The sequence below is a fragment of the Apis dorsata genome, unplaced genomic scaffold (assembly GCF_000469605.1).
Source record: "Apis dorsata unplaced genomic scaffold, Apis dorsata 1.3 scaffold_383, whole genome shotgun sequence".
Taxonomy (NCBI): domain Eukaryota; kingdom Metazoa; phylum Arthropoda; class Insecta; order Hymenoptera; family Apidae; genus Apis; species Apis dorsata.
Genome location: NW_006263645.1, coordinates 627,037 through 639,745, shown reverse-complemented (window position 1 = coordinate 639,745; position 12,709 = coordinate 627,037). Strand labels below are relative to the sequence as shown.

Sequence of the window (12,709 nt, the reverse complement as noted above, 5' to 3'; positions counted from 1 at the left end):
GTCAACAGAAATCATTGTGTTCTTTTTTTTTTTTTTTTTTTAATTTTATGAGATAGTAAAGTGACAAATTAAAATATTCTATAATCTTCTATATTCTTAATCTTAATAGATAGAAAAATCTAAAAAGATAAAAATCTTAAAAGATAGAAAACAAAATTAAAGACTGAAAAGAAAAAGAATAAGGAATATTTATAGAAGATATATAATAATTGGTAAGTTTCGATTTTTATTTTTATTTTTCTATGGAAAATTTTCAATGAAAATTTTAAATTTGACTTTACGAGTCACCATCATTTTACAAGATAGGAATCATATAAGAAAATTCAATCTCTAGATTTCAAGAATAAAATAACAAATATTCATAATTACTAATATTAGTTTCGTAGAATGCAATGGAATTTTTAATTTAAATACACTTGCAAAATTTTATATCATGCAAATCTATAACATATCGAAGATGTCATTTTAAGATTAAATACACTTAATTAATAGGTAATTATTTACGTTAAATAAAAATTAATATTATTACCAGATATTTGAAAAATTGCTTACCGTATTGATTCTTGGCACTGCACGTGTATTCACCCTCGTCTCCAGGGCCAATCTGGTTGATTTGAAGCGTGACCGCCCCGGTCTTCTCGTCGTAAGACATGTGAATCTTCCATGACTCCAACAACGGTGCACCCTTGTGAGTCCAACAGACGATAGGTTTTGGATTTCCTCTCACGCGACCTTCGAAAATTGCGTTTCCACCCTGCGCGAATCTGGCGTTTTTGAATATTTGTTCGAAGACCGGCGGCGATGGATCGCCGGGTCTGCCTGTAAATCTGTGGCCAAAAAAAGGAATTCAAATTTAACATTCTACGAATGTATTAAATCTCCATAAGAAGAGAGTTAATATTCTGAAAATTTTAATTTCTCTTGATTAATTAATTTTTTTTTTTTTGAATTCTAAATCTTTGATTCGATATAAATGATACGTACGAGTAAAATTAAAATTTAATTTTTCAGAATTTATTATATGCGAGATAAAAGTGAGAACATTAAATTATATTAAATTTTTCGATTAGATAATAATTCTCACGATAAATTAATGTATCAAATTATCTTTTAAAATTCTAGAAAATACAGTTTGAATTACTTCTTCCCTTTTGTGATCTATTTAGAAGAAAGGCAAGAAATATATACTATAGGGAATCGTTAAAGTACTCACGTTGGTACGGTGGGCGTCGTCTGCATCACAATCTCCCCTTGAACTGCAAATAAGAAAACAAACGAGTCATTAATCCCTTTCGCACATCTCAATTCAGGAATAAAAATAAACCCGATGACAGTCAGACTTTCATCGCACGATCATCGATCTGATATATTTTTAAATTTTATTTCCCCTTTCACGTGATGAAAAATATTTTCATTTCTCTTTTTCGCTAATAATGATAAAATAATTTAATTTATGATCTTCGATCATTCGAGAAAAATAAAAAAATACGAGATTCTATTCATTCAAAATTCGTCGCTTTTATTTCGTTTCTCGTTTATGGGATGCTTCCTACTCCTGTATATTTCCTCTCGTTCTCCCTAACTGGGCCAGAACGAATCGAGGAAACGAACCGTTGACGCCGTTTTCTTCTGTCGTCGTCACGCCCCATGTCGACGTGCAACTTTTTTATTAGATTCATCCACGCTGGAACCCGACGCAATTAAGTCTATTTGCTAATTAAGCAAATACTTGTGATCCATATATTTAAATTAATGTTTTTGCTATTATATTGCACGATTAATTTTATCCAAGTGAATCATTTTATTAATTTAGAATACTTTTTAAAAAAAAAACTTGTTTTTCAAAAGATCCAAATCTAATAAGTTTTTGAATATTATAAGATTATATAAAATTGAAGAATCCACAGAGAGAAAGAATGAAGTTTCTTCGATGTAGAAACTGTCAATATAAATAGAAATATATACAAAAATATATTACAAATAAAGAAAAGAAAAGTGTTTTTCTTTAAAGAAATAAAATTACAAAATGATTATTATCCTACGTACATGAAACTGAAACTGTCAATATAAATAGAAATATATACAAAAATATATTACATAATTCTGATTCTTTATCACACAAATCTAAAGAAAAGTGTTCTTCTTTAAAGAAATAAAATTACAAAAAGATTATTTATCCTACGTAACATGAAAGAAAAAAATATTGAAATCTCCTTTCTCCCTAAAAAAGAAGTTTACATCCATCAAATCCAAACATCACGTTTTATCAATCATTAAATCCTTTGCTTACAACGCAAGAACTCGTATATAATCGATCTTTATTACCGCAACGTTTATTCGCACGGATTTCTGGATTAAGTAATTTCGTCTTTTACCGAAACTCTCGCCGACTGAATCATCCGCGCCAACATCTGCGCCGCCTCACCACCCGTGGAAAAATAAAGGATCGATCTTCTTCTAGGCCGTGTTTTCTTTTCGCCGTTTCGTTCGTCGACGAAGAGGCCAAAGGACCCTCTCGATCGAGATTGCGCGGCCAATATACTCGACGATTAACGGGCGCCAGCTACAGGAAATTAATTGACAGAGGGTGGAGAGAGGCGAGACTTTCGAAAATAAACTTCCGACAATAATCTCGCGGCTTCTCGCGTTATCAATGGTTTCAAAGCGGTCTGGAGAGGATTCTGGAGGCGGTGACGCGATCGTTCAGAAATTTAAGCCTCGCGGGATAAATTTCGAGGAAAGGGAAACGAGAAAAAGGAGAAATAAGAGTGTTATAAAGATATAAAGGAGAATTAAGAGTGTTATAAAGATAATTGTAATGATGGCAAGAAAATAATGATTAATAATGAAAGTAAGAATAAGGAGATAAGGATAATTTGTAGAATAATTTCGAAGAGTTATAAAATATATAATGATACGATAAAAAGGTTAATGTGATAGTAAAATAATTTTCAAAGGAAAAATTGTTATTCTTGTTTTATCAGATATTTATCAATTTGAAGGAAAGTTTTATTTATTGAATGAAAAAATAAAAGGAAGATACAACTGTTGAATAAAAATTAAAGATAAGTTAAAAATTTAATTATCTTTCAAGAGTTCTCCTTTTTAATTTTTCTTTTAAATTTATTTCAATTAAAATATATGTATATGCAACGTAGCAGCTAATTAATAAAGAAATTTTTCAAAATATTGATCTTTCCTAAAAATCTTCCATTTTTTTTTTTTTTGAACCATATTGAGATGATACGCCTCCCATACATTAAATTTTTTACTTTTTACACCCGATACCATTCCAAGACACATGTTAGTCATCCAACAATCAATCAACCTCCATTAAGGGTTCGTGTTAAGATACCAATAAGAACTGTTGAACTTTGTGAACCAGTAAAAAACGCAACTCGATTACTCACGCCACCCAGAATATGCAAATCGATCATACCGAAACCGAGCGAAGGAATCTATCCTTAAATCCATCAACAGCTCTGTTCAGCTCGTGACAACGAGCCATTCATAACCTTGCCAGGAAGAACTACTATGAGGTCACGTATGCGAAATACATTCTCGGTCAAAAAGTCTTTGGAACATTTATTTTTTTAAGTTTTCAGGAACTTTATTTTTTATCGTAATAATAATATCTATTTTTAATCCTCAGGTCAATCGTTGAATTAGAACGATCTAAATTAGATTCGAATTGATTTTTGAGTAATTTTAATTCAGAATGGTCAATTTTAGGGGTAGTTTTAATTCATATTTCGTATTTTATGAAATGAATAATTTGTGATTAATTTGTAAAAGTATAAATTTGCTAAATTAAATTACAATTCAGATAAAAAAAATAAAATTATCTGTGTCTTTTTTTAGAAAGAAGATTTTTTTATTTTTTTATTTTAATTAAGAAATATTTTCACATTCGTTAAAGTATTTCATAATATCAATAAAATATATTAGATACATTTATTTAATCTAATTTAAACTTTTTCATTTTCAGATTCATTTAAATATTCAACAATACTAATCAAGGAATATCATATTAGATTTCACTAACTCGTTGAATTAAAAAATACTATCGCAAAAATATAATATTTTCACAGATATATTTTTCAAATTGGAAACAAACATTAAAGAAATACTAATACAAAGAGATAAAATTTTTTTCTTCGCATTTTTCGACGAACATCAAATACTTTCCAAATTTAAACCAGAAGTTTAAAGAGTATCATACACACAGATTAACCTAAATAATTTTAAATCACTTTATTAAACTAACACAATTCTATTTCTTCGTAAAATAATATTTCTTCAAATAAGATTCAACTTCAATATCAATATTAAAAAAAAAAGAAATCAATTCCCAAATACTTCAAATATTCAAATTCGTAACAAAGCCTCGACCAACAACTAAGTAATTCCAAAATTTATTTTTTAACAGGAATGTACGCATACATGGTGCAACAACAACAAGAAAAGGACGATGTATAGACGATGGCCAAGAGAAAAGGAGATCGGTACCATTCTCGCTTGGAACAAACAAAATGGGGGCGGGGGGCAGACAAAGAGGAACGCTACCTAGGGAACAGAGGCGGCAGAGAGAGAAGGACAATAAAGAGAAAGAAAAAGAGAGAGAGAGAGAGAAAGAGAAGGACGTAACGTGGTCGGATAACCGCGGGATCCTATTTTTGCATCGAGATGGGGATCGCATTACCGTGGGCCATTTTAGGAGCAACTATCTTTGCGCGGCGCCCAGCGCCGCGACGCGTCTACTACATGCACCTCGACCAATAGGCGGAGACGTTACGCAAAGCCAGTCACTGACCAAAATAAAACAGCTCCAAACGCTGTATTACATCCCTCCTCCTTTCACCCTACCCCTCGCGAATCTTTCTCCGATCTTGTCTTGGAAAATATTTATAAATCGTTTATTGCAAATAACAAAGTGGGAACAGGTTAAGTTAGGTTAGAATATTATATGGATGGATATTTTTTTCGTGGGTGTAAGGAGAGTTAATTTTGATGATTTTTCGTTCATGCACGTTGATGGCGTGGAACCATTTTCCTTCTGGTAGTGGGTTGACTGATCGATGGTTGGGTCAGGTTATTGTTTACGAGGTCGGCTGACGTGCTTCCGGCACGATCAGCTGATTTCGAGTGGGGGTGGGGTGTTTTGAGTGATGTAAGAAGATTGGCCGGTTTTGAGGTTTGAGTACGGTTGTGATAATTAGACTGGTGTTGAGAAATGGATGGGGAGAAAGAGATTTCTTTTTTAGGGTTTATTAATTCGGTTAATAGTAGTATCAGTCGCGTCATATTTTTGTGATTTACGGTATAATTGAAAAATCTTATGCAATAACATTTTATAATAGGCGATGTTTGTTTGGTTGAAAAATTATGTGAGATGTTTGAAAGATAAAGTGTGCTTCTCTTGATTATTTTTCAATTTAAACTTGCTTGTAAGAAAGAAAATTATAATAAATATAAAATGATTGTATACAAGAAATATTATAAATATTTCAATTTCGAGAAAATAAGTGACAGATTTTGGAATTAAATTGTATCTATGTACATTGTGCATTTTGTGTTATTAAGTAGTTATTCTTAGATAATTACTTAAGTATGATCTTTAGACTAAGTAGACTAAAAGATTTATGGATCGATTATACTTAATGCTCTTTACATTTAATCTTTTATTACCATGTTATTACATATTTAACATTATCTGTATGGTCTAAATACTGAGCAGATACAATTATTACTTGCTTCAACCAAAACATCCTGCAATCCACTATCGATTATCAAGCTTAAAAATTTTCATGCAAATTCATATTTTTATAAAAAAAAAAAAACTTGTAAAGAAACCTGAAAGAAGAATTTATATAGACGAGAACGAAAATTTTAATTAACTTCACGTCCTCGATATAAATAAACGTAACCAATCAACCGAGCATATTTATTATACAAGTAGCGTTTCATCGATTCGTTAATGGATCGTTAACTATCGAAGATTAACGATCGAAACTTCGTCGTTGGAACGTTCGCAGATTTTAAGTTCGTGCAACTCGACTCAAGGTGTCGCTTTATTAATAACGATGATTTAGCATTTTGAGAAATACGAGTTAGCCACGATTCTGAGTGATCACGAATTTGTCAAAGTCGTCTAGGATCGTTTTTCGCGTGCGATTTCGCGCATCCCACACGCGACCAGTATTTTTCTTTTTCTTTTTTTTTTTAGACGTGATATTGTGGATGCCTCTGGCACTCCTCTAATTCGACTGCGCGAGACAGATACGCTTTGTTGGCAGACACAGAGAGAGTCAATGTCGAACGGATTGAAGGAACAATAAAGGGGAGATTATTCGTCCGTTGACATTGCTTTGGGACGATGCAATTTAACGAATTCTCGAGAAGAATTTGAAATTATTTGAGATATTTTTGCGAGAAGATATTATGTTATTCATGATTAAGTGTAAATGAAATATTTATATCTTTTTAATTGAAATATAAATGGTATATTAAAAACTTGCTCTCTTAAACACTGATCATTAATTATTGATTCTTTTATACGTTTTGGATGTTATTTCTCTGATACTTCGAAATTTGTTTATTTTCTAATGCTCTTTTTGAAAATGTAATATAATATTTATATATATATTGGTTTTAAATTATATTTGGTTTGATATTTGATATTATTATTTATTCATGTAGCTATTATTTAAAAAAAAGAAATATGAAAATCATTCAACGAAAATAAAAATATTTGTTTCAAGAATTTATTTTTCTCGCGTTGTTATTGTCCAAAATTAAATTATTTAAGTGTATCATAAAAATGATTGTTTGTTGAAAATTACTGTGCTTCTTAAGGGATCTACATATAATCAATAATGTTATTTTCAACATATTTCAATTTTCTTCGCAGGTATTTAACAATATTATTAAAAGATCTTTGGCAATATTGCTGAAATGTTATTAACACATCATTTAGAATTTATTTTAGATTTATTGCAACCAATTTGCGAATGGAAATTAATTTGTTGATTTTAAAGATGTAAAATTTTAGGAAATATTGTAGAATTTAAAAAAATTAAAAAAAATGATCCAAAAATGTGTTGCAGTTTATATAAGATGATTGAAAGACTTATTTAAGTGCTATTTATGACAATGTATTAATAAATATGTAAATCGTGATCTAATTTGTTTTTACTTAGAAATTAGATTCTTAAATTATTGAAAAGAATTTTTATTAAAAATTCATTTGATTTCGAAATAATACGAAAATTTCTTTCGTTTTCCAATATAAAAAATTCCTAATTTGAATTCTTATATCGTATATATTATATATTTTTTAATATGTCATAACTATAGTTCATTCTTCTTTCATTTCGAAATTTGATCCTTTATACAAAAAATTTCCAGAAAGAATTCATCGAATGATTAAAACAACGCAAAACGCTTCAAATTCTCAAGACAAATATAAAATTGCAGATATATCAACTCTTAAGTTAGCTATTCAATCATATTTTAACCATCCAAATTTTATCATAAACCAAGTAAATTTGAAACGTATGCAAGGTTGATGAAAAGATAGATTTCTCGACTTTCCAAAAATATCGTGTACCAATCATAGTTGATGCTCAAACGTTTAAAATTATAAGTGTTTTGAGGATGCAATTATTGTTTGAAAAATTGGTCGGAAATTTATTATAATTAATTAGTTTGGTTTATTCGAACGATGACAATTCCAAACACGACTCGTTGGGTCGCAAGAGGATGAATCAAATTGGCAAGAATATGTAAGAATCTTGAGGAATGTTCAAATATACGCGAATATTATCGATAAGAGAAAGCTGCTGGTGAATACGTATGTCGTTGTTGTGACATTTGGATTGCATATTTTTTTTCTTTTATATTTGGACAGAAGAAAGAATTGATACGTAGTGGATCCGTATTTATCTTGAATGGTAATTTTATTGAGAATGCACATCCGATTTGTTTGTTTGGTTAAGATCTAGTCAGAGTTTGGAAACTTTATATGTTGTTCAAGTTTGCACAAACATTTGTACATTCGTTCATTTTGATGTTGAAAATATTTATCGAAGGAGTTTTGCGAATTTTATGAAGAACACTTAGTTGGTAAATTTGTAGAGGAAATTATCTTTTATCTTCTATATATATCGTAACCATTAGATCATCAATCATCTTGAAACAATGACAAAATACGAATTAACGCTTTATATTCTGATTTTAACTTCTTCGAAGTATTCAAATAATGATAAATTACTATACTTACTCGACAAACAAGCAAACGATTTTAATACGCAGTATTCTGGCTATTTCCATTGGCTTGAGAATAAATTAATACACTTAGATATAAAAAAATGTCTATTCTCACTTACTTCTTAATATTTCATTATTTAAAAATTAAATTATTTTCTTCTACCCTTCGATCTATGTTAAAAAAAATAATCTTTAATCCACGAAAATTTAATCCACACGATGTGAATTGAAATTACATAAATAATTAGAATTCAAAGAATTTTTGTTCTCCAATAAAAGATAAATATTTTTCTAATTAAAAATTCGTCATGAAATCATCAAACAGCGATCAAACACGATCAAACAACGCGTATCCATCTCTCCTGTTTTTTATATAGCATATAAACGCGAATTAAAACGTTTTTAAAACACGTTATAACGAGGCCAACAACGTTTATATACGCAACACGGATGATGCTGTCGATAGCTACTATGATCTCTTATTAAACGAAAGCGCGCAGTTGGCACGGGCATTGTGGCTGAACGCCTTAAATCGCGTTTAAATTCACAGTCGTATGCTATAACCGTGACTCGTGGAAAATTACGTTACTTTCTTCACGGTTGTTCCACCCGCGTGACCGGCGGAAGAAATGCGCAACCACTTGAAAATTCTTACATCAACCGCACCGTGTGCGTGTCACTCGATATTCCCTCTTGGCCGAGGCGGTTTCTCACGTTCGCTATCGATGGAAGCGAAAAAAAAATTTACACAAGAACGTTACATAAAATGTTGTACAATTTAGAGAGATAAAACTTGACGAATGTATACACTAGATGTACGGATCGCTTCAAAATAAGTGTCAAGCGACGCATTTGTTCTAATAACAATTGCTATTTTCCTTTATTCGTTTATTTATGTATTTATTTATTTATTCTTTTCACTTGATGAATGATGTGAGTTTGAAATTTTAAATTGCATAAAATTATGTCGAAGATAGAAAGAAAAAAATAATTATTCTTCTATATTAATAATTTAAGGAATTGGAATTTCAGCAAATGTACGATATGTACAAAATTTAATTTTACATTTAAATGTTATATATAGTTTCATTTTACTGTATTCTACATTAATTCAAGATCAATTCAAGGATTATTGTTCATAAAATATTTTTAATAAAATAATTTGATGGAACAGATTGTAAAAAGATAATTTTATATAAAAGAAATCTTTATTATAAATATCTTAGGAAAAGAGATTGAAAGACACTTATTTTGAAGCAGTCTGTATTCATAAGACCTTGAGAGAATAAATTTATGTCAGTTTTTATTGGCCATTTCATTATGATCTCTTAAATTTCCTGTCTTTTTATACTCCACCTAACCTAACCACTTTTATCAAATTTCTGATATTCATATAATATCTCACAATATTTTCAAAATCCTCAAGAGAGAGAAAAATTTACAAAACAACCAATTTCCATTTCTATCTTTTCTAATCCAACCAAACTATCTCTAATAAAAATATCTTTCAAATATTTGTTGCAACAATAATATAATATATAAATTATATATAATGTAATAATAATTGTATAAATATTTCATCATATCAAATGTCAAATTGAAAACATATATTTTCAAAAATCCACGATAAAAAATACAAATAACAGGTTTCTTTCTATAAATAATTATAAATTTTCTCATTAAATGTGCACAAAATATCTTTAACAAAATTCTGTCAAGGTAACTATCGATCAAAACACGATTCTTCAATTCAGAAGGCAACGAATCTATTTTCCTATCAATTGTCACAAGACCCAAAATCATGGACGAAGAACTGAAAAAAGTGGAGATCAGTGGCTCCATTGCTGGTGATTAAAGCGACGAAAATATTGCGTATGAGACCAGCCCTATTTCGGCCAAATGATTCACTAAGAACGACACGTACACAAGTTCAACCATCCCTCCTCATCTTTCTTTTGTCCCTTTATTCGACACACAGAGGACACGATCATTTCTCCTACGTTTCTTTTTTCCTCGTATTTCTGGTAACTCGATTTTTTTTGCATGGAATCGCGCAACGAACGTAAACAGGGCAGCAATGAAAAGAGTATTTTCATCCCCATATTGGAACGCCTCCAATCTTGTCTTCCGCGGAATTCGCTTAACGCGATAGAGAATCGTCTTATATACAATGATTCATGAAATTAATCATGTTACTAGAAAATTTAGCTAATTAGATAATTATTTTTTGTTAAAATGAATGAATTGAATTGAATTAAAAATTCGAAAAATTCATTGAAACTCTGAATTTTTGATTAATGAATGTTTATAATCATAATATCAAGATGACTTGAATTTTGACTGAGAATATTTGTGCAAATTAATTTTTTGTGAACATGCATGCATGTAAAAATAAAATTGAAATAAATAAATTCTATATCATAATTTTGCTTTTGATATTTTATGTGTTTTTAGATATTTTAGATATCATTTAAATTTTCCATTAACGCATAAACATTCATAATTTAATAATGATAATACAAAATAAGCTCAATATGATATTTGAAGAAAAATTTCTTTTAATTTGTATATACGATTGATAGTGATTGCGCAAGTATGAGTATTTCTATGTGAAAGAGGTTTTAATGGCCCCATCATTAATTTTCGTCACTTGGAATAACGATCCTGCATCTGGCAATACGAATTAAACACTACAGGGTGGCTATATTCGAAATGTTTTAAGAAGATTTCACGTGCATGGATAGTTTGTGTATACGCTTTGCGTTGAATTCTCGTTGACGTTTTGTTGCAGACCTGTCAACTCGCGTTTCTAACAACATGCGTCACGGTTTGTATTTAGAATTGCAGAGGATGCAAAGTGAGAATATTGAAGGTATTAGGATTGGTCGAATATTTTTGTCCCGAAAGGAAACATATGTAAGTACTTACTTTAAGAGAAACAGAAAAATATGTTGTAACGAAACCTCTGTATTTTAAATATCTATAATTCACTTTAATCTCAAAAAATAAAGTAATATGTTAATAAAGATAGCGTTATTGGAATATTAAATTATTATCCAAAGCATCGTCTATTGTTGACATTTATTGAACATCTTAAAACTCCTCGATGGAAATGTTTTAATGTAATTTTTGAAAATAAAATATTAGAGAAGTCTTTATAGATTATTATATATGTTTGTGATTATTAATTTCAAGGTATATTTATAAAAATGAATCGAAAATTTTCTGTGAGATTATTAAATGTCTGTCATTTTCTTATAACTTTTGTTTTTGAAAAATTTTATTAAATTGAATTTCTTCTAAAATTATTTTGTTTGATGATCTAATTATTATTTAGTTTTCAAATTTTGCATGAACTTGTTATTTACGCGAAGTTGAAATATCCTTTCAAGTGTTTTACAACTTCCAAGTGCAGTAGAAGTTCTTTGAACTTTGTCTCGAAATACGAAGTCTAATGGTGTGAATGGACGTACAAGTGTAAACTTGAAGTTTAGTGATTACAACCATAGAAATGAATAAGAATAAGTGGAGCAACGATAAGATTAGTAATTTACAAGCACCGTTGGTGTTCTATGAAGAACCAAGAAATTTGTTTGTAGAAATATTCACATTTTCCAATTTTTAACAATTTATATACTCCTATTTACTTCATTAAACACAAAAACATTGTAACAAATTATATCATTTATGACAATAAATCGAAAAAAATCAGCCTAAGAAATTCAAATACGAAATTTAAACGACGTGCTTTTCAGTTTTTGACCTAAGTATAATTCTTCCATTCGTTGAAACATTTCTCGAAAGAATCATCATCGATATATTTAGTTCCTTGCCTCGAGTTTGCTCCACACATTCTTAAAACATAAGGGAATTGACGACAAACAAGAAATCAAGGGCCATTATCACCAGTGTCATTATCAGAATACTTATTACTTTGAAAAATAGCTATTAAAGGTTACGTTTTAAATCAGATGAACATAACAATAATTTACAATCCTTAAGTCAAGAAATTCACTGATAATTCTCAACATTTTTCATCAACTACTTTTTTAATTTTTTCCATTCGATTACAGTATATCCTCATTTCCATCATATTCTCCTTATTTCTCAATCAGATTCATGCAATAAAATAAATCACCAATATCCATACGTAATAATACATCGATAATAAATAAAATTATGCGATTTTGAATTTCATTCAATAATTTTTCTTTTAAATTTTACAATCACATTTAAAAAAAAATCTTTTGACAATCATTTCTTTTTTACGTAATCCTTCAATTCCCGAAATTCAGCATTTCGACGATTTCATCTTCGATAGCCGCCCTATTTTCCCCAATTAGCCATCGGCCATCATCATCGAGGAGCACGATTCTCGAGGTAACGAGCGCTCGGCAAATGGTACCCCGTGAAAAGTGTGTCTGGCCGAAATTAGAAGCCG

The 12,709-nt window shown here is 29.8% G+C and overlaps 1 protein-coding gene across 10 annotated transcripts in view; it reads right to left on the bottom strand.

Annotated features, from left to right (window-relative positions):
• The window catches only part of LOC102675378 (titin), a 166,665-nt gene that overhangs the window by 60,162 nt on the left and 93,794 nt on the right, over positions 1 to 12,709 (bottom strand). For 9 of the 10 annotated variants that reach the window (XR_004150946.1, XR_004150947.1, XM_031512087.1 and 6 more), the window contains exons 1-2: positions 1,214 to 1,262; positions 541 to 827 (exon numbers count right to left, since the gene is read on the bottom strand). Coding sequence is in view for 1 of the 10 variants with exons in the window: in XM_031512095.1 (XP_031367955.1) it covers positions 542 to 827; positions 1,214 to 1,256 (329 nt within the window). In the remaining 9 variants the exon portion in view is untranslated. Of the gene's footprint in view, positions 1 to 540; positions 828 to 1,213; positions 1,263 to 12,709 lie in introns of those variants that run through there. The other variant, XM_031512095.1, reaches the window with a different exon arrangement.